Here is a 21,884-nt window from a genome sequence, read left to right as displayed (position 1 = left end):
CACAAAGAGTATGTAAAACATTTGGAAATCCTCAACAGTGCACTGGGATGAGGGCACTTTCAGGAGGAGCAGAAACGAGTATCACCCTCAATTTCAGAGTAGGGTTGCTGCATCTCGGAGGGTGTGCATAATGTAATTTCTATTTCCAATATTCTGGGTTTTTGAGAAGTAATCTTCCGGGTTGGAAGCTTGACTACACCAATTATTAGTGCTGTGTTGTGCAAGGTAGCAGATGGCTTCGAGCCCCAATTTCCTGATCTGTAAAGTGGGGTAAACATCTGCCGTAATTTATGATGCTGTTGTGAGGGTGGAATAGGACAAGGCAGAGTGGGGACTCATTAAATGAGAGCTGCTCTTATGAAAAGAAAATTAATAATTTTTCTAATTCCCAAGACACCTTCAGGTTTACTCATGCCTTACTGAGAATTCTCACACATCTCAGGAGTTTTCTTTACAGACTGTACTCTCCGCTCCTTCATCCACCCCTTTCTCCCCAACCCCGGTCTTGGGCTGCGGAGTGGAAGGAAGAGGAGGCACGTAGGGGAAGCACTGGGGCAAACCTAACCCCCTGGCCCCCTGGCCCCCTGGCCCCCTGGTCTCCTGGCACGGTGGGGCCTGTCATGGCGGCCCGGCGACGGCTTAGGTGATCTCAGATCGCAGAGCAGGAAGAAGAGAAGGGTCTGGGGGTCAGCGGTGCCCAGACCCCCCGGCCCCGCCTGAGGCCCCCAGGCAAGCCCAGCGGGAGCGCCGGCTCACATGGGTCCCCGCCTCCAGCGGCGCGGGCCCGCCCCGCCCCGCCCCTGGGCTCAGCCTCGCGCTCGGGCGCCCACCTGGGGAGGCGGCGGCCCGGGCCTTGGGTGCCGGCAGCCGAGTACCCGGCGCGGGCCGGACGCCAGCGCCCCGGACCCCGCGCGGAGCCGGCCCGGCGCTGGGCGCCCTCCCCGCCCCCTCCCCGCCTCCCCCGCCCCCCGCGGCCCCCCCCCACCGGCCGCTCCTCCCCTCTCCCCACCCTCCTCCTCCGCCCCCTCCCCTCCCCCGCCGCCTCGCCGACTGCTCGGCCGCGCGTCGGAGCCGCACGGGCCCGGAGCGCAGGCGGCGAGGCCACCGCACCTGCAGCGCGCTCGGGCTGCCGAGCGGGCACGTCGCCTCCCGCCGCCCGACCCTCTTCTCCCCCCGCGCCGGGTCGCCCATGACGCCCGAGCCCCCCGGCCGGCGACAATGACCACTTCCCTGCAAGATGGGCAGAGCGCCGCGGGGAGGGCGGCTGCCCGGGACCCGCCGCTGGCCGCCCAGGTGTGCGGCGCTGCCCAGGGGAGGGGCGACGCCCGCGACCTGGCGCCAGCACCCTGGCTGCACGCGCGGGCGCTCCTGCCCCCACCGGACGGGCCCCGCGGCTGTGCTGCAGACAGGTAGGCAGCCCTCGGAGGGCGCGGGGGAGTGTCCTGGGTTGGCAGCCGGCGAGGGGGTGAGGAGGCGGTCCTAGGGGGTGAGCCATGTGCCCAGAGCTGGGCCAAGTTTGTGAAAGTCTCTGAAGACAATTCCCTTTGAGTTGGCTCCTACTGGATCAGCAGGACATTGCGATCTCCCAGTGCCTTATAAATAGCATCACCGTTTCATTGAGAGCTCCCAGTCTCTCTCGCCTCTGCCCATCGGTGTGAACCAGGAGTCCAAGCTCCAGGCTGACCACCCCCCTTCCTTATTTTTTCGTGGCCCTGCATTAAAAAAAATAAACAATCCTTTTTATTTTATGTATTTAAAAAATTGTAGCATAAATGAGTTCGCCTCCCACATAGAGTCTTACAGCGACCCTGGAGAGGCAAAGCACAGATTGACATTTGAGCAGTCTTGCTGTTCAGCAGGAAAGAATAGAGGCTTTAAAAGGTTTTCCCATCTCCATAGCATTCAGCACTAAGTGCCTTTAGGGTTCACAATTATGCACATACTTCAGGAAAGAAAAAGGCTGCAACAATACAAAAATCTATAGTCCTTTATATTCATACATTGAAATGGTACTTTTTTTTTTTCAGATTTTCAAAGTGCTTCAACTTCACTGAAGTTAAAATTACTCTGCAGTGGACTGGAGTACATTTATACTAGCAAGTTCTATTCACTTACCTCCTCAAAAACACTGCCTTGCGGTTTAGTATCTATAAGCACTTGAAAAATCAACAGACTGTGTGTGGGCAACATTGTGAATGAAGTTTGAAGTGAAATGAACCACAGTTATAATTAATAAACCATAACTTCCAAAAGTGATTAGTAAAATAGCATAGGGATAAATTCAAAAAATGTTTGCAGACTTTTTCAATTTAATGGATACATAACAATGTCTAACGCCTCTGGATGATTTTTGCATCAATAATCATATAGTGTGTATTTTGGCTTCAGGAAAATTATCAAAAGTGCTCGAAATGGGGTTTCCATGCCTGGTGATTTTTTTTTAACGCCCCCACCCCCCAAAAAACAACTGTAGGCATACTATAGAAGGTTGATTTATATCAATTAACATGTTTTATTTTGACCCATGGAAAGTACATCACTTAGCTTTGCTGTATACTTTATATAATATTAGTGTTGTCATGGAGTGGTACATGTTGGCCTTAACTTTTTAATCTTGACAGCAATTATATTTTACATTCTGTTTTATGTAAATTACATCCTATGTTCTCTTGGTGTAGGAGAAAAAAGAAAGATCTTGATGTTCTGGAAATGCCATCTATTCCAAACCCTTTTCCTGAGCTATGCTGTTCTCCATTTACATCTGTGTTGTCAGCAGGCCTGTTTCCCAAAGCAAATTCAAGGAAAAAACAGGTATGCATTTAAAAATTTTCTACTTCAAAGATCTTTGGAGTTCTAAATCTGTACGGCCTTTAAAGATATTCAGTAACTTACAATGTTAACAAAGGATTAGCATGGCCTATTTTAAATAACTCTATTGACTGATATAGCACTTTGGCATTATTTTCCTTGAGGGCCTCAGTTTTCATAGCTGTATAATGGGAATGTTAAAACTTACTTGTCAGGCTTTTGGGATGGGTTAAATGAAAGAATATATGTGAACTACAGAGTCTGGGAGCTATTATTATTCACAGCATAGATGGGAGAGGTATATGTGATAACAGATTATCAATTTTAAGTCAGACATTGGAAAGGGGGGCAGTGGTTTTGGGGTGGTATTGGCTGACTCCTTTAATACCTTCTTTAATCTTTCACATTTTCAACCCAAGCCAACCTCATTTACCAAAGGAAAGTGATATAGTAAATCTGTGGCAAAAGGTAATTGGAGTTTAGGACTCGACATGTCTTCCTCATTTCAATGAATTCTTCTGTTTGGAGGCTTCTGCCCGCAGAAGGCAGATGACTTGTAAGTGATGATTAGAAGATGGACTTTCTTTTTATGATTTCCTTTCTTTTCAAGTTTCTAGTTTGAGACTGACTTAAGAATATTAGATTTCAAGACCCAAGCAACTATGGGGAGATATATCATGATTATACATTTTGTGAAAGAAAAAATTAGTGTATCCTAGAATAATCCCATCTCTTCTTAACATACTTCCTCCCAGTTTTGAATCAGCAAAACAAAGAGAGGCTTTACTAGGCAAAATGTACCTTGTTCTTGCAAGGGTAGAAGCAATAAATTGAAACAGTCAGATGCTTGCAGTGAGGAGAGGGATAGTGAACAGAGAGAAGACAGTTGATCATTTTCCCCCATCTATTGTTCTCTTTCCTTTTTTCTACACTTTTACTACCTGTGATGGGTTCAATAATGTGTGTTTGTAGTTTGGGGAATGGAGAAAATACCCTAGGGAAGAGATGAATTCCTAATAACCTACAGCAATAATAATAGAGACAGTAGGAAAACATTCCATGGAATATGGTGTTTTGACGGAAGTCTGGTATAACAAGGCATATATACTTTTTTTCGGGGGGAGTGCTGGTCAAGTTTGATTGGTGCATGTGCTTTTGCATAAGGATTGGAGAAAGTGGGAGTAAATATTCCAAGAGCAGAGGTGTGCTCTGAATTAGAGTCTTTGACGGGGGAGCCAAGTCCTTAAGTGAGCCGGATTCTGACTTTGGATGGGGAGATGAACAAGGAAGGGACTCTCTTGAGAGCTGTATTATCAGGGTGAGGTTTAAAGTCAGAGCCCAAGGGAAAAACAGGCCTTCTGAAATGTCTGGGCCTTTGAAGAGCTTGGCTTTTGGGTTAGGATATAAGATGGGAATACAGATGAAAGATTTGACTGTGTGCCATGGTGGTGGAAAAAATTGATTCTGGATTGTCCGTATGATCCAGAATGGGAAAAGGCAATGTCTGATGATGACTTAATAGTCATCTGGGGAATTGAATAGATAATTTCTCTATTTAGGAGGGGGCTGCTATGTTCCTTGCACCATCCTAGTGTCTGAGGTACTGACCTACGCAAACATGCCAGCCAACGTGTTCACCAAGGTGGGGCTTTGATTAGGGGTTGAGTTAAGGGCTAGGATTTGAACAGAGGAAGGGAAGTAGACGGAGAGAGGTCTGGGCTTTCTCTCACTTTAATTTCATGAATGAACACTGGGAGAATGCCTCTCTCTAAGAGATGTGTCCATGGGGCAGGGTTTGTTTCGAATAGAGAGAGAATAAGTGTTTTATGCTTACATTAATAAAGGGAGAAAAAAGAGAGCGTGGGTAGAGGTGTCAGGGTGTGCCCTAAGTGTGGAGAGTCATCATCCTAGAGTAAGACATCTTATCTTGGGGATTGATAACATTTCTTCTGGTCAGGCTTAGCAAAATGGAAAAATGGGAAAAGGGTGCTATGTTACTATTGACTCCGGCTGGTTTCCTGCTCTGGCCCTGTGTCCAGCTTCCACGGTGACCTTCTCAGAGAGCACACTGCACCCACACAGACAGCTGTGCTGTTTCATGAGCAGAGAGTTCTGGTCTGAGTCCTGGAGACTAGTCCCAGAGGGGTGTTCCCACCTTCTGCTGATCTCTTCCTTGGCTGAAGGGTTGGGATCTCTATGAAGAGAAAGATTTCCCCAAGTTGGGGAAGAGGAAGGTTCCTTTTCACATTCTTGTATGTTTCCTTTTCCCCACCTAGACTTTGCATTTAGAACTGACCCTTTGTTTTTATTCCTTTGTATACGCTTAGTTCTTTGGAGTGAGTGAGGTTTTGGGATCAGGTGACTCTATGTCAGTAATTTCCCCGAGCTCCATTATTTTTGTGACACAGATTACCCTTTTACAAGGTGGTATTTCTGGCCCAATTATCTCTGACTTTCGGTTGAGATGATGTAAATGACTGTATGTGATAGTTTTCTATTGACTATTATTTATGGTTGAAATATTATAGGAGACGATGTCTCTTTTCTTTATATTCTCTGTTTCATTTGTTTTGTTTAACCATTCCAGTCATTTTAGCAATTCTTTTCTCCCCATAGAAAAAGTGAAGAATTGCACTTGTTATTTACAAATAAGTGACCAGAAAGTTTGAAAGAATCCAGACTAGAAATGTTAAATTTCATGTGGCCTTTCAAACCACGGTCAAAAATCATTTTACAGGCCATAAATATTTTTTTACAATTTGGGATGCCTCCATAATGCATGAGTGGAAAAGTGCATTGAAGCCACAAATAGGATATGCTTTATCTCTTTTTGCAAATAAAATGTCTCAAAGTATACAATACTGTAGGCTTACAGTATTTTTATTTTAAAATAAGAGTTAGAATGAGATAGAATCTGGATTCTTTATTCCCTCTCCGTCTTTTTATAATACTGTCCAGATACATTTCCTAGGCATATTTCTTTGTGTTTACCAATAAAGCAGATTTAAAGTGTACCTTCCTTTATATACATGGTCTAGATAAGTTATGTGCGATTTAAATTTTGTATTAAAAGTGACTTATGAATTTATGTCTCTCCTTTTTTTTTTCTATGTCTGATTGAAATTTACCAGGAAATCATCCCTTAGTGCTTATCATTTGAAGAAAAGCAAAGAGTAAGAGATGTTTAGCCCTTGCTGAAGAATCAGTTCTTGTCTCAAGTTTGTCTACCCCCAGGTCATTCTTGTGCTTGGGCTCAGCTTGTGTAGTAGCTCTGGTTAATTGCTTTCCAGGACTATGCAGTATAACTAATTCACAATAAAGCCTCTGAAGATTTTAAAGACAATAAGACGCCTATGAAAAACTGTCGTGGAATGTTCCAGCTGGAAGAGATCTTTGAGACCATCTAGTCGAATGCTCTTCTTTTACAGATGAGTAGATTGAGGTTAAGAAATGCTATATGGCTGATAGTGGCACAGCTAGGTCCTGAAATCTGGATTTCTTGCTGCTCTGACAGTCTTTTCTTAGGAAGGTAAAATTTCCACAGAAATCGAGAACTGTTAGGGTAGTACGATAATAAACTTGTACCAGTGTTGTTAGTTATAACTGTCCAAAATACAAGAGCAGGAGTGACAAATGCCATTTATTAATATTTACCTAAGGACCTGAATTCCTCTTTTTTTTCCCTCCCTCAAATATAACTCTCTTCATGTTTTTTCCTCTAGTTTTCTTCTCCATCTTCTCCCTAAAATTGATATAAAAAAATCTATCAAATAATTGGCTAAGCACCAAATAAGATTTACTAGTATTCATAACCAGGTTGTGTGTGTAGTTTACAGTTCACAGTCACAAGAATGCCAGGAAGTGGGTCTGTCATCCACGTTTTAAGATTTTTAAAAAAGTGCAAAAACCAAAAGTGATTTGCCCATGCTTCCACAGTTTAAATAAAGGGAGATCAAAAAGAATATCCTGTCTGAAGGTGCTTTGTCCCTCACCATGCTGTTTCTGGTCTATTCTGTGTTGAATTAAGTCTTTTTGTGTATCTCAGAAAAATTAAAAGATATCTTTCAAATAATTAAGAAATTAGTTTTCCACATGCTCGACCTTTATTTTGTTTTCCTCTTATATTATCAGGGACTATCAAAAGATAAGTTCATCCCTGTCCCCAAATTAAAGGGCCTCTGATGTCATTCCTTTGTGATCTCAGTAATTATCCCAGTTTGTATGGGAATTTTGTGTGGCTGCTACACTAACCGAACTCTCATATACTCATTTCTCTAATATCCACAGAAGTAGAAAGCAATAAGCTATACCCCCATGTTCTCATTTTCCAGATTCAGCAAATATCAAGATTTTGTCTCATTTACTTCATCTATTCCTTTTTGAAATTTTTATTGTCTTTGTTGAAGTATTTTGAAATAGATCCTAGGCCTCCTGTAATTGAATTCGTACCTAGTTTTGTATGCATCTCTGAAAAATACATTTCCTTATATCACCAAAATGCCATTATTCTGTAAGAGAAATAACAATAATTCCTTGGTATCATTTAAAACCATCCATAATCAGATTTTCTCAGCTGGAATGATACATGAAATCCTCAAATTATAAACTGACTATATTTCAAAAGTCTTTAAATCAGCTCTTTGGAAATTTAAATTCATTTTCAGATGGAAACAGCATGGTAAGTTGCATTTAAGTCCCCCAGGCCATTTTACAAAATCCTATTTAATGTGAAACGAAACGACAATATCATATATATGCAGAAAGAATGATAGAAACAATACTTGCTCCCATTAGGGTTTCAAACAAATGTGTCTTTCCAATAGCAATTTGCTACTTTTGAATGTTGGCACTTGATGAATATCATTTTTCTTGGGAGGAATTTGAAAGGACAGATCTTTGTAGCAATATTGAAGCAGGCTTTAGAGCAGTGCTTCTCAAGGTGTAGTCACTAACCACCTTCTTCAGAATCAGCAGGGATGTCTGTTAAAACCGTAGATACTCGAGCCTCTTGCAAAACCCACTGAATAATAATGTCCTGGAGAAGCGTGTAGGAATTTGACCTCCCTTTTTTTTCTCTTTGACATACGTACAGAATCAGGATACTCTTATTTTCTGCTGCTTTCAAGACTCTGGGGCAATCTGACTTTTCAAAACTGTGGACAGTTTCATTTAGCTGAGAAAAGGTAGGAATAGTACAAATGGACTTTAGTTGGTATTTTATCCAGGTATTGATTGTTTGGAGGAAATAGAACCTCACATGAACTAGCCTGAAAGGTTATGTTACAGTACCTGAAGGCCAAAAGTTCATTGATCTCATGAGAGACTGGAATCAGGAATTAGAAAGTCAGCAAAAATCAAGGCAGCCACTTTCTCCGTTCTCTCTCTTTTGTTCTCCCACAAGCATAGCACATAGTCTCTGCTTTTCCTTATAAATCCATTTCATTCTCCGACATCTCTCTGCAGTCTTGCTTGTCTTGATTGTGCGTCAGCGGATGTGGCTCCAAATGGCCGTCCCTATTGGAATAAATACTTACTCCTGTTAGTGGTTTAGCACTTGGTAACTAACTAGAGTCTATATCTGGAGAGAGCTGTTAACCCAGTGTGTCCAGCTCTCGTTCAGTCAGCTGTGGCCCAGGGGATACAGGGACCTGGACTACTACTCACTCAGCAAGGGTTGTGGGAACAGAGTCTGTGAGCAGGAAGTGCAGGTTTGGTAGGTATGGTGTGTGGTGATGGGGAGGAAACAATGGACAACTAGTGCCCCAGGAAAAAAGATCTCAAAAAAAAACCACAGTGGACGCAAAAACAAATTCTTATTATATACATATGATAAATGGTGATCCACCGATTAGTTTGACTGACTTAGCCTAGACAGTTCACAGCGTCCAATTCCTTTGCCTCATTTCACTTAATTAACTTGAAGCATATTTATTTGACAGTGGTTTCAGTTGATGCCACCCTTCAGTGATGGTCATCTTCCTTAGCCATTGTTGGGAGCTTACATCTTAGTGAGGTCTCTTAGCCTCTGATGACAGGAGCATCCAACTCATGATCCTCCCTACTTTGTGCTAGTTACCTTCATTTGTGACAAAAGACAGCTGTCTCTTCCTATTTTAGAACTTAAATCCCCTGGCAGATCTCCTGCTTGTCAAGGTTTTATTTCCAGTTTGAAGGTTGACTCTAATTTTTGGTTAATTTGCAGGGTACATTTGCAGTCCAACGTTGATCTGCAATATGGGTTTTGTTTTTCACTTCTTTAAAAGCTCAGCTTCTGGTTTGTTTTTCTCTAGGGGCATATATTATGTTCTATCAAGAGAAGGAAAATTGGAGTCATTCATGGTTCAGTATAAATGTGGATCTTAATATAAAAAAGCTTTCTGCAGTCTTATGGATGTTGCTTTGAAACATGTCAGCTTATATGGAATAGTAAAAAATTCCATTGTATAAGTATACACTGATGTGTATTTGAGCGGGGATAGAAGACTGGGGAATTGTCCTTTTGGTGTTCTAGATAAGGGATAGCTCACTGGAGAACCTAGGAAATGGTGACAAGTCTGCCAAGGGAGCAGAAGGGAAGCTTTCAGAATCAATTTAGAAGAGAAAGGGGAGAGCTGATATAGGGGGAGCATCCTTTACTTCTTGTCCTTCCCTTTGGTTCCCTTCATTTAGTATTTTTGAAAGCCACAGAGAAAATAAACACAAAAGGGAGGATTAATATCCTTAAGTAGTTTACAAATGCTTCTATCTATTCCAAAAAATCATTCTTAAGTTGGCTGTTTATTCACATACTTTTTTCCATTGATGTAATGTTACATGTGGTGATTAGGTTGTTAGGGCAATCAGTAAAAGTTTTTAAACCCATAATAGCTTCAAAGAATGGTACCTCTACAAGATCCTTTGCACCATTTTTAATATTGTTTCTATGGAAAGATGTGAGTCAATATGTGATTGAAAGATATTGGGCTGGGAATCTGCAAACCTAGTTTTTAATATGGTCCTGCTGCTGATGAGTGATGTGATATGAGACTATTGCCCACACTTTCTGGGCCTGAGAGTGCTACACTTTTATTCTATTCCTAGAGCAAGTGATTCTGATGGCTCTTGAAGTACTAATGACTCCATGTAGTAGATACAGGAGTGTTAGGAGGCTTCTTTGGTCCCACTGGCCCCAGAAGTTCCCTCTCAGCCTTTCTTCAGATCTTCCCACATGGTCACCACACCTCCTTTGATAAACAGCACATTTGGGTGCCAGGGGGCAAGGAGCACAGGAGCCACCTTTATGAGATGAGGGGGTCAGGCAGGGCTAGTTAAACTAGAAATTGTGCATCAAAGTCCAAATATTAGAAAGAGAGTCAGAAAAGATATCGTATCTGGGCGGGGCCAGATTGGGTGTGAAGTTGTATTTAAACTTAGAAATAAGGATATGAGATTAAATATGAATGTTCGAGGCTGGCATAGGTCCAATATGTACTTGGCTCTGCTTGGCTTAGAAAGATGGAGGTGGTCTTAACCTCTAAGACCTCTGAATTCCTCTTCCTCCACCCTGAAGTCTTCCATTTGGTTGCTCAAGCCAAAAACCAAGGAGACTTCTCTCTGGTCTTTTGTCAAGTCCTGCTACATCTTTCATTACAACATACTTGAATCCATAAACTTCTCTCCATCTCCACTGCTACCATCTGCACTTAAGCCACTGTTTTCTGATGAATAGGAGCCTCATATATGGTCTTTTGCTTCTACTTCAGCCTGTTTTGGTCCATTCTTCATACATTCATTAGAAGTGAACTTTTAGAAATGTCAATCGCATCACATCACTTCTTAGTTGAAAATTTTTCGATAGCTTAGAATAAAATTCAAATTTTTACCTTGGCCTAGAGGATGCTACATGGTTTGGCTTCTGTCTACGTCTTAAACCTCATCTGCTTTCTACTTTTTGTTTATTATACTCTCACCACAGTGGAGGGGCAGTCCTGCCAGTTTGTGAACTTGACAAGCTTTTTTCTACCTCACAGCCTTTGGCTTGACTGTCTTCTCTGCCTGGAACCTCTTTTCCTGGCCCTTTACATAGCTGACTCCTCTTTATTGTTTAGGTCTCAGCATAAGATCATCTCATCAAAGAGGCCTTTTTTGACTAGCCTACCAAAAGTGTCCCTCTACACCCGTTTTTTTTCCTACTGCATCACATTTCCCAGTGTATTTCCTTGGCTTTACTGACTGAATTGTCTTGTTTGTCTATTTGGTATAATTATTTATTGGTTTTCTCTCAGAGTAGAATATGTTGGGTTCATTGTTCTTGGGTTCTTTCATTAAAAGAATGAATGAGTAGATGGATTATTGAAGATAAATAGTTAAAACCAATTTTAACAAATTGTATTTTGACATATTTATTCAACAATGATCGATCATCTTCCTCTTCTTCATCAAATTTTAAAAAATAGTTCTATTTCTATTAACAAAAATAAAATTATTTGCTAGGCTCCTGGACTGATGGGGTTTTAGCAGTATATATCTTTTGTTTTCATTACACACATAGGAAATTTTGATCATTTGTAATGAAACTAATGGGTATAGTTCTGATTTTATACATTATTCATATTTAATGGAATTATAAATGAAAAGTGCTTGATGGACTTTCTTCCAGCTTACTGTGTGTTAAAAAAAATCCACGTATTGAGAAAAAATTAAGTGGAACTATCAATTAGGTTTATGATATAAGTCTCTCAGAGCAAGGGGTAGATGTTAGCAAATTTTTTTTTGTGTGTGTGTGTGAGGAAGATTAGCCCTGAGCTAACATTCAATGCCAATCCTCCTCTTTTTGCTGAGGAAGATTGGCCTTGGGCTAACATCTGTGCCCATTTTCCTCTACTTTATATGGGACGCCGCCACAGCATGGCGTGACAAGTGGTGCATTGGTGTGTGCCCGGGATCCGAACCTGTGAATTCCGCGCTGCTGCAGCAGAGCATGCGCACTTAACCGCTACGCCACTGGGCGGCCCATGCAAATGTTTTAATTATTGACAGTGTCATTGGTGAATGTTTTAGGCCAGGGCTCATGATGTAGAAATAGGGAGACATTTACCCCTTGAATATTCAAGAAGACTTTCCAAGGGATGTACAAACTCATAGATTTAAGAGAATCAGTTTCCAGATCCTCACCTTCTTATTATATGTATTTGTTCCTAAAACTTATCTTTTCCTCAGTCCTTATCTTCCTGAGATCCCATCTGTGTTCACAATAACCTTCTCACCTGGTACATTACCCTGAGGCAAGCAAACCTCTAAGGCATCACGCAGAGAGAACGTTTCCTTTAATGATTAATCAAAGCACCACAAATCAGAAGGGGTTCCTGTCTTTTTATGCCTTAAACATCATTCTGTTACAGGGAGACATGGTTAGAAATGAGGATTTTGGCTAGTGTTGAAACATTCTGAATTCAGATAGATAATAGTGTAATAGGAGTAATGACAATTTTCATTTTTTATTTTTCAATTTCAATTATTGACTTCAGTTCTTCCCTCTCCTGACTGTTGTCAGAGAATACATAATCTTTGAGGGAGAGTTTCCTAAGAACAAAGCAAATTAGCGCATCAATGGGAAATACTGAATGCTGAAAATGGCCTTTGTCATGTCTATAAATGTATTTTCTGCTGTTCTCAATACTTGGGACACATCAATAGCTGAAATAAAATGCTCCTACAAACACCTGATGTGATATAGGTTGGTGCTGCAGGTGGGATTCCCTGGGAAGCTGTCCCCGGTAAACTTGCTAGAAGAAGTTTGCTGGGGAGAGCTCTTGGAAACAATGCCTGTGGGAATGGACACAAGGAGAAGTTGGGATGCAGTGCAGCCACAACAGAGGCCTCAGCTGATCCCATAGGAGCTCTGGAGCTGGGATGGCCCTGCAGAATTAAAGGCACAGGGGCTGGGCTGCCCAGGAAGGGCCTGACCTGGGGCATGGCGGCTCTCTTCAGTTGAGTGCACTGGCGGGCAGGGAGGACTTAGTCAGCAGATCTTAGTGGCTGACACTCTAGCAGCTGGGGGAATGAGTGCTTTAGTCCTGAGAGGGACAGGTTTGGGTGGTGTGCCACAGCATCTGCAGCAGTTAGTAATTCTGATTCTTTTAAATGTAACAGAGATCCTTTCTGAGACTACCAAATTTCTGAAGTTGGGTAGAACTCAAGGATATGACTTGTGTATGATTTCTTTCAGAATTTTTGTGTGTTATTCAATATTGTGGTTAAAACCTACTTAACAAATCATATCATGAGATGTTTATTCCAATACCAGTCAATTCCCATCTTTTTCTATCATAAAATACTTCAGTATTTTCTACTTTGTGTTAATAAAAAAATATACTAGCCACGAGACTAATTTTTTAAAAGTACGTATATTTGCTTTCGCTAAAAACAAGAAATTTTTATCAGGATGACTACTACAATTAGTGGAGCTATTTGTAATTTTACACTTGATTTTTATTTAATTACATCCAAAAGCTGAAAATCAAGGTAGAAATGTACACACACAATTATCAAAGGAATTCCATGCCCTTCCTGGCATGGAACTGAGTTCCTCAGAACTCAGTTCTGTATTATTTTAATTTGGACTGCTTTCTGCTATTTCTCATATAAGATGTAATCCATAATTAATTTTCAGTGTTTTTAAGTACTTTTTTTTTTTCTCAGAATGAATGTTGATACCTCTATTTGAACTGAAAAGTAAAGTTGGACTTTATCTGATAGAATATAAGTCTGATTTGGCTGATTAATTTGAAAGTGAGGATTAACTTTTCCAATTATATGGTTGACGTTTTCCTTAAATTGAATAAACTAAATTTAAAGCCCTAAACTTTTGATGAAACTATATTTAAAGCACATTATAAGACAAAAGCATTTTATTAAAAAAAACTGGAAAGAAATCATGCAAAAGCCCCAGTATTTTGTTTTGGCCAAGGTGTGATAAAATTAACACTCCCCCCCCAATTTCTGTGAGTGTATTAGTTTGAACAAAGTAAGTTTAAGTGAAAGAGTAACATATCATTAATGGTAAAGCTTTGTTGATAAACTGTCCAGAAATAGAGAAAGTGAATGAATCGGATTAACAAATCTTTTTCAAGTCAGATGGTTTTCAATTCATTGTTTTCAGTTACATTATAAGAGGCTCTAATTGACTTATTGGATGATGGATCATTAAAAACGATTTTGGCTCAGGTGGAATTCAAAGCTTGATTGTCTCCCACCACCTCTGCACTCTTTTCTCCCTTACCCAGCTTAATTTTTCTCTTTAGCACTTACCATCATATGACATATTATATGTACATATATATGTGTGTTTACTCTCTGCCTTTTCCCACTAGAACATAAGCCCTGTGAGGGCAGGGACTTTGTTTTATATACTACTCACATCTCCAGCAGACAAAGCAATACCTGACACTTAATAGGCCCTCAGTAAATTTTGCTGAATGAAAAAATAAATAAATAGATTAATGAATGGGGAAGGAGCAGAGGAAGTGGTTATTATTAAGGGAAAGAATGAGGGAATATTTGGGAAAGTACTGAGCGTTTAATATAAACGATAAAGAGTTTGCAAGGAAACTTAGAAAAGTGAAATTCTGTTTAGTTACCAGGAGGGGTCTGATATTGTTAGATGTTAAGAGAGATCCTAGTCAGGATTGAGTATAGATTTACCACTATTAGCACATTCTAAATTTGGGTTACCCTTGCTCAGAATACATTCTGTTTTTTGTCTCTTTGGGCCCCTTGTAAGCTTTTTCAGTCTTACCAGCCCCTGTGAGCCAGTTAAAAAGCACGTATATTTATGCGGCTGAGTCCAGTAAAAGCTTTTCAACCAACCCACATTCACAATGGAAGATTACTTTCATTCTTGGGAAGGGTGACATATGCGCGTGCAGCCCAGTGTTCAGATGAAAGGAGTACTTTGGTATTATTTAACTATGTATTGGCAAGATTTGGGCCTGTATCTGGTTTCTCTTTAGAGACATTTTGCGTTATATTACAGTACTCTTACTGTGCTGTGCCAGGGAAATTAAGATCAGCTGGAACACTCTGTAGGTCATTGGCTTGGAATCTTATGGCACTGGGAACTTGAAGTTTTGTTTTAATGACCTCATTTAGGCTGAACCTGCCTTTGTCCCAAAGGCATAAGGGCTTCTTTACAAAACTGTCTGCACCTTGGGAAATATATGGGAAACATTTGGAGAAAAGTGACTAAATATTTGAAGGCATTGGGTCAACCTCCATGTAAAGAGTACTTGATAAATTATGACTCTTTAGTTAAGAAAGATGAAGAAGAGACATAATTAAAGTCCCCTCAACATGGATGTAACCGTCAAATTCAATGATATCTGAAACATAGTCTGAAGGTTAAGAAGGTAGTTTTAAGAAAAATGAAAGGAAGCAATGTTCACAGGTCATGTAGCAGTTCATGGGACTTGTGCTCCGGCAGATGCTTTCTGCAGAGATTTCCAGAGGATGTCACTCTTGTGGAATGAAGCACCTCCTCCATATTTTTCTAAGTGGGAGTATATGATGCGTATATACATATGGGGTAGGTGAGGATTGTGGGAGGGCCATATGGGAAGTTGCATGATAAACATGGAACACCTTTCTGGAACAATAATTTTAATTGAAAATAAGGGGAAAACGTTTTTATGTTAAAATAAACACTCCTGTTTTTATAAGTAGAATGCACAATTTACATGGATTTTTAAGAACAAATTAAATACCTTGGATTTATTGCCTACCCTGAGATGGCAAGGCCTGTGTAATTACTTTCTTTTGCATTTCTGGTAGTTCTGGTGGAAAAATTTGAGAAACACCGGTGTCATTTTCCCGTTCTGGGGCAAGTGGCTTTTTGTAATCCTCGGGAGGATTGGTTATCATCTCTCTTTTCTTCTAAGTTCTTTTCTAGCCGAAGTTCTTTCTCTCTCAAGCTTCTCTGATTTTATTGGTACCTGTATCATTGATATAGAGGATATTGGGTTGTTAGACATTTGAAGTGTTTTTCTGTTCTGCTTTCCTGCAGCTTGGCAGGAAATTGCTCTCACTAAAGTCTCTGAAAACCGCCTTATTTCTGAAGACCTACTTCAGTGCTTATTTTGACATCTCAGCAGTTTTGGGCATTTTTGACTACTCTTTCCTTCTTGAAACACTTTCTTGACTTTTACCTCCTACAGGTCTCTGTTGTATGATGTTAGTGTTGGTGTTCCTTAGGGTTTTATCCTAGAACTTTTTTTTTTTTTTTATAATTTTTTTTTTTTTTTAAGATTTTTTATTTATTTTATTTTTCCCCCCAAAGCCCCAGTGGATAGTTGTATGTTGTAGCTGCACATCCTTCTAGTTGCTGTATGCGGGACTCGGCCTCAGGATGAACGGAGAAGTGGTGCCTCGATGCGCACCCAGGATCCGAACCCGGGCCACCAGCATCGCAGAGCGCGCACTTAACCACCAAGCCACAGGGCCGGCCCTATCCTAGAACTTTTTGTTTTCATTTTATTGCTGGGGTGATCTCATTTACTCCCATGGCCTCAGCTGCAATATACATGTAAGTCTAGACTAGATTATCCTGGGCTTCCTGCTAGATACCGTCAGTTATACAGTCCATAGACATCTCAAACTCAGCATACTCCAAACCAAATTGATATTTTCCTCTGAAACTTGCTCTTTTTTCTATGTTTCCCTTCATTGAGAATGGCATACTCTCTATTCTTATTAGAAAATCAGAAATCTTAGTTCTTCTTTGGCTTCTCACTATTCCTCTCTCTCCTCATTCAATTGGTTACAAAGTCCTCTTGGAAAAACAACTCTCGAATTTATCCACTCTTTACAGCCTCTCTGCCATTGTGCTACTGCAGGCTAAATCATCTCTCTCATAATTACTTTGAGAGTCTCCTCACTGATTACTCTATTTTTAGTCTTGTTCTACTCCTAGAAGTGTGCTATGCTTTAAAAAAATTTTTTTATTGAAGAGCTAAAATTCGTATAACACAAAATTAACCATTTTAAAGCATAGAATTGAGTGGCATTTAGTACATTTACAGTGTTCTGCAGCCATCACCTTTAATTTAAGTCCATCACCCAAAAAGGAAACCCTGTATCCATTAAGCCCTCACTTCCCATCCTCGCCTTCCCCCAACCCCTGGAAACCACTGATCTGCTTGCCGTCTCTAAGCATTTACCTATTCTGGATATTTCATATAGATGGAATCATATAATATATGACCTTTTGTGTCTGGCTTCTTTCACTTAGCATGTTTTTGAAGTTCATCCACACTGTAGCATGTAATAATATGCTTTTAACTGTGAGATAATTCCACAAGTGTAGAGAAGTATATATTTTTTCTTTTGAAGAGGTAGGAGGTGGTTCATACATGGTAGGACCCCTCATTCTTCCTTTGTTCTCAATCCTGTTTTGTCACTCCTTTCCCCCTACTATGACGGAAGCACTGTTGTGAGCTTAGTGAATATCCTTCCATGTTTTTATACTTTTATAGTGTATAGCACTGTACTGCATTTTAATGATTTATGTAAAAATACATTGTATGTGTATCTCTGCAACTTGCTGTTTCGTTCAACATTTTTGGTTAATCCATGTTAATCCATGTAGATTAGTTTATTTTAATTTTATTTCATTGTATGCATACATCACAATTTATTTATCCTCCCCCCATGAAGAAAATTAAGAATCTTCTCAATTTCCGCATTAAAAACCACACTGTAGTGTACATTCTTGTGCCTATGTGCAAGGGCTTCTCTACTGTCTGTATTTAGAAGTGGAATTGCTTGGCTGTAGAGCAGGTGCATGTTCAGTTTTAGTAGATATTGCCAAATTGTTCTCCAAAGTGGTTGTACCCACCAGAACTATATGTGTCTCCATTTCCACACTTTCTTATCAACAGCTGGTATTTTCAGATTTTAAAGTTTTTGCCAATGTGGTGAGAGTAATGAAATTTAATTATGGTGTTAATTTGTATTAGCTTGATTACTTGTAAGGTTGAGCACATTTTCACATGCTTCTGGCCATTCATATTTCTTCTTTGTGAATTATCTATATTTTTCTATTGTGTTGTTTGTCTTTTTTTTATTGTTTTGTAAGAGTCCTTGGTATACTATTGGATACTAATCTTTTTATAATTGTAAACATTGCAATGATCTTTTCTCAGTAATTGTGACTTGTCTTAACTTTGTTTCCAGTGTATCTTATGATACAGAATATTTCTGTTTTAATTTAGTTAAATCTAGTTTTGTACTTTTGTCTATCTTATTTAAGAAATTTTTTCTTCCCTCTATGTCATGAATATATTTTCATCTAATCATTTTGACATTTTACTTCTCATACTTAGGTCTTGAACACAGCATGATTTATTTTTATATATGATAGGATTCTAATTTTTTCCAGATGAATATCTACTTATATAAGTACCATTTATTAAAGTAATCACTTCTTTTCCCAAAGCTTTTTAACATTTCTTTGATCATGTATCAAGTTCTCTTTTTTGTAGTGAAGTGATAGTTTTAAAGGGCAAATCAGATTATGTCATTCTTCTCTTAGACCATCCCATGGATCTCCATCCTTCTTTGAATACTGATTTTAGAAGGGCTCTTGGAGTACTGCATAGCTGGACCACCTCTCTTATCCCATCTCCAGCCCCTTCTTCCTTATACCCTGTGCTTTGACCACACTGAACTTCTTTTAGTTTTCTAATCCATCTTTCTTTCTCTTACCTGACCTAGGGAGGATCAAGTCTTTACGTAAGTTGTTCCATCTTCCTGCATCTCTTTTCTCCTTAATCTTTAAATAGCTGGCTTCAAATATGTCTCTTTGAAGACTCAGCTGAGAGAGTCTTCTGTTCTACCAGATCTGCATTAGGTGCCCTGCTTAGGGAGAATCTACCAAGTCAGTTATGTTGCATTATCAGTCTGTTTACTTATCAGTGTTCTGCTATCCAGGAAACTCTCCAGGGGCAGCAGGAACCAAGTCTGCCTTGGACATCAGTGCGTTTCCAGACCTTAGCATTGTGCCTGGCACCACATAGGTCCTCTGTAAATACTTGCTCAATGAACAGATGGTTCAGATATCACTTTTATCCAAAGTAGGATTTGTTTCTAAAATATCTGATAGATAGATGATCATCCATATAGTCTTCCTGAGCATTTTCAGTGATAATGAGCTATTTTGCTTGTGATCAATAAAAGCCCTATATAAATGCTTTCTTTTTTTTTTTTTTTTTTTTTAAAGATTTTATTTATTTATTTTTCCCCCAAAGCCCCAGTACATAGTTGTCTGTCATAGCTGCACATCCTTCTAGTTGCTGTATGTGGGACGCGGCCTCAGCATGGCTGGAGGAGTGGTGCCTCGGTGCGCACCCGGGATCCGAACCCGGGCCGCCGGCAGCGGAGCGCACGCACTTAACCGCTAAGCCACGGGGCCGGCCCTATAAATGCTTTCTTATGAACTGCATGTAAACCAAGCTTGTGTATAATTGTTAGAAAAAAATTTAATTGCAAAAGTTTTGAATTCTACTTTTCCCTATTTCAGTCTTAATTTTGATCCATTCCAGCATATCAGGATATTATTGAGTTGTATTTTTTCATTACAGTACTTGTCCCTGTCTCAGCTTTGCTTCATATGCACATAGGTATAGATGACATTAGTGTCTTCATTCAAGAGTGAAAGACATAGCTTGCCGCTTTAGCCTGCCTTCAAAGGTGATGCTAGTAGATTAGCCAACACTTTGATTAAGTTTTCTCTTAATGTTGCTAATCCATTCAGCCAACATTTATTGAGTGTCTGCTTTGTACTAGTGATTGTGTTTGATATATATATATGATTGTGTTATCATTCTGGTCTTACTGCATCTTGTCTATCAGGAGTGTCATGAGGCATTGCTCAATTATTCTTTAGAAATGAAGATATCTTCAGTCTTAGATATTCCTCTGATCTATCAGTATAGAGGCTTACTTAAAAAGTACAGTAGTCCCCCCTTATCCACAGTTTCTATTTCTGTGGTTTCAGTTTCCTGTGGTCAGTCATGATGCAAAAATGTTAAATGGAAAATTCCAGAAGTAAACAATTCATAAGTTTTAAATTGCCCACCATTCTGAGTAGCATAATGAAATCTTGCATCATCATCCAGATCCACCCTGTCTAGAACGTAAATCATCCCTTTATCCAGCGTGTCCACACTGTATACACTACCCGCTTGTTAGTCACTTAGCAGCCATCTCAGTTATCAGATCAACTGTTGCGGTATCACAGTGCTTGTGTTCAAGAAACCCTTATTTTACTTAATAATAGCCCCAAAGCACAAGAGTAGTGATGCTGGCAATTCAGATATGCCAAAGAGACGGTGTAAAGTGCTTCCTTTATGGGAAAAGGTGAAAGTTCTGGACTTAATAAGGAAAGAAAAAAATTGTATACTGCAGTTTCTAAGATCTACTGTAACTTTTATTACAGTATATTATTATAATTGTTCTATTTTATTATTAGTTATTGCTGTTAATCTCTTACTGGGCCTAATTTATCAATTAAACTTGATCATAGGTATGTATGTATAGGAAAAAACATACTATATATATGGTTCGGTACTAGCCGTGGTTTCAGGCGTCCCCGCATCCCCTGGGGGTCTTGGAACATATCTGCCATGGATAAGGGGGGACAACTGTAATAATTTAGCAGTTATTACTATTATTGGTAATATTTATTCAGTCCTTACAATGCACCAGTACTGTGCTAAGAAGATAAAAGTTTTATAACATCTACTCTTCCCAGTACCTCAGTGAGGTAGACATTATTGTCATATCCATCTTATAGAGGAGGACATTTAGGTTTATGAAAGATTATATTATTCTATCAAAATTACACAGATGGGAAGTGACAGAGGTGGGATCTAAACTCAGACTGCCCTGTATTAGATTTGCAGACTCCTGATAACCCTTCCTTCCTTCCTTCCTCCATTCTTTCCTCTTTTTTTTTTATTTTAAAAAACATTTTGAAAACGAAAAAGGAATGTTTTTAATAGACCAGGCCCATACTGTGAGTGATATTAAAGGGTAGAATTCCAGAGGTAGGCATTGCTGAGACATCACTCTTCCGTGGTGTAACCAGTATGCCTGGTGGAACAGACCCAGTTTTGGATTTATCCAAAGTTTCCTTTCACTCAACGTTAGCTTAGACTTGATTAATTTATATATATATATGTGTGTGTGTGTGTGTGTGTGTGTGTGTGTGTATAATTATAGTAATCACACAAAATTTAAATCTAAAAATGCTTTTTACTTCTTTGAGAAAAAATGATTCTTCAAAACTGTTAAGACGGTCTCCCGGCTCATGGAGGTCTGTGTGGTTGTAAAGCGGTGTGACTTTCTCTCATGCTGGTTTCTGAGGGTGCATATATCCTGCCTTTATATTAGTGATGATACAGTTTTCAAGGTACTTTCAAGTATGTTATCATTTTTATCCTTTTAATATCTGACTGTAGTAAATATATGAGTTAGTTTTATCTCAGTTTTATAGCTAGAAAGAGATAGGGTCAAAGATCAAGGGTAAATTATACGATACTGCATGACAGCCAAGACTTAAACCCAGATTTTTTCAGATTTCAGTTCCAGCCCTGAGTACCTAACACAAAACTGATAGGTGGCATCCTATTTAAATTTAAATACGAAATACCTCCTTTGTGCTTTCAATATCACAGATTTTTATATATGAAACATGGATTGTGACAATAATAAAATGAATTGTCCTTTAAACTGCACATAATACCCCAACTTAATATATTCTGATCTCCCTCTACCTCCAGCGTTTTTCCTATGGTGTTGGTATATTGCCTTCAGGAAGTACCAAACATCCTTTTTATTATTGTTTCAGGAAATGTCAGAAATCCTTATTATTATTTTTTAATTTGTAAGATTTTGAATGAGTTTTAGAAACTACCAGGGAAATTAGATCATTCTCAAATCAGGATGTATTCTGACTGAAAGAGTTTCACCCAGCTTAGCTTACTTTGGGGTGTTAAATTAATTTTCATTGACAGAAACTTGCCTGGGATTTAATTGAGATT

General features: G+C 39.6%; 1 protein-coding gene across 2 annotated transcripts in view; it reads left to right on the top strand.

The window, feature by feature from the left end:
• Positions 1-1,111: 1,111 nt before the first annotated feature.
• The window catches only part of GRB14 (growth factor receptor bound protein 14), a 126,431-nt gene continuing 105,658 nt past the window's right edge, over positions 1,112-21,884 (top strand). The window contains exons 1-2 of one of the 2 annotated variants that reach the window (XM_087435307.1): positions 1,112-1,409; positions 2,679-2,811. In XM_087435307.1, the coding sequence (XP_087291433.1) occupies positions 1,219-1,409; positions 2,679-2,811 (324 nt within the window). In that variant the 5' untranslated portion in view covers positions 1,112-1,218. The remainder of the gene's footprint in view (positions 1,410-2,678; positions 2,812-21,884) is intronic. The other variant, XM_014785889.2, reaches the window with a different exon arrangement.

Source organism: Ceratotherium simum, chromosome 9, assembly GCF_057802395.1.
Source record: "Ceratotherium simum simum isolate JZ-2026a chromosome 9, ASM5780239v1, whole genome shotgun sequence".
Classification (NCBI taxonomy): Eukaryota; Metazoa; Chordata; class Mammalia; order Perissodactyla; family Rhinocerotidae; genus Ceratotherium; species Ceratotherium simum.
The sequence above is the reverse complement of the archived record's forward strand: the minus strand, read 5'-3'. Positions and strand labels throughout refer to the sequence as shown.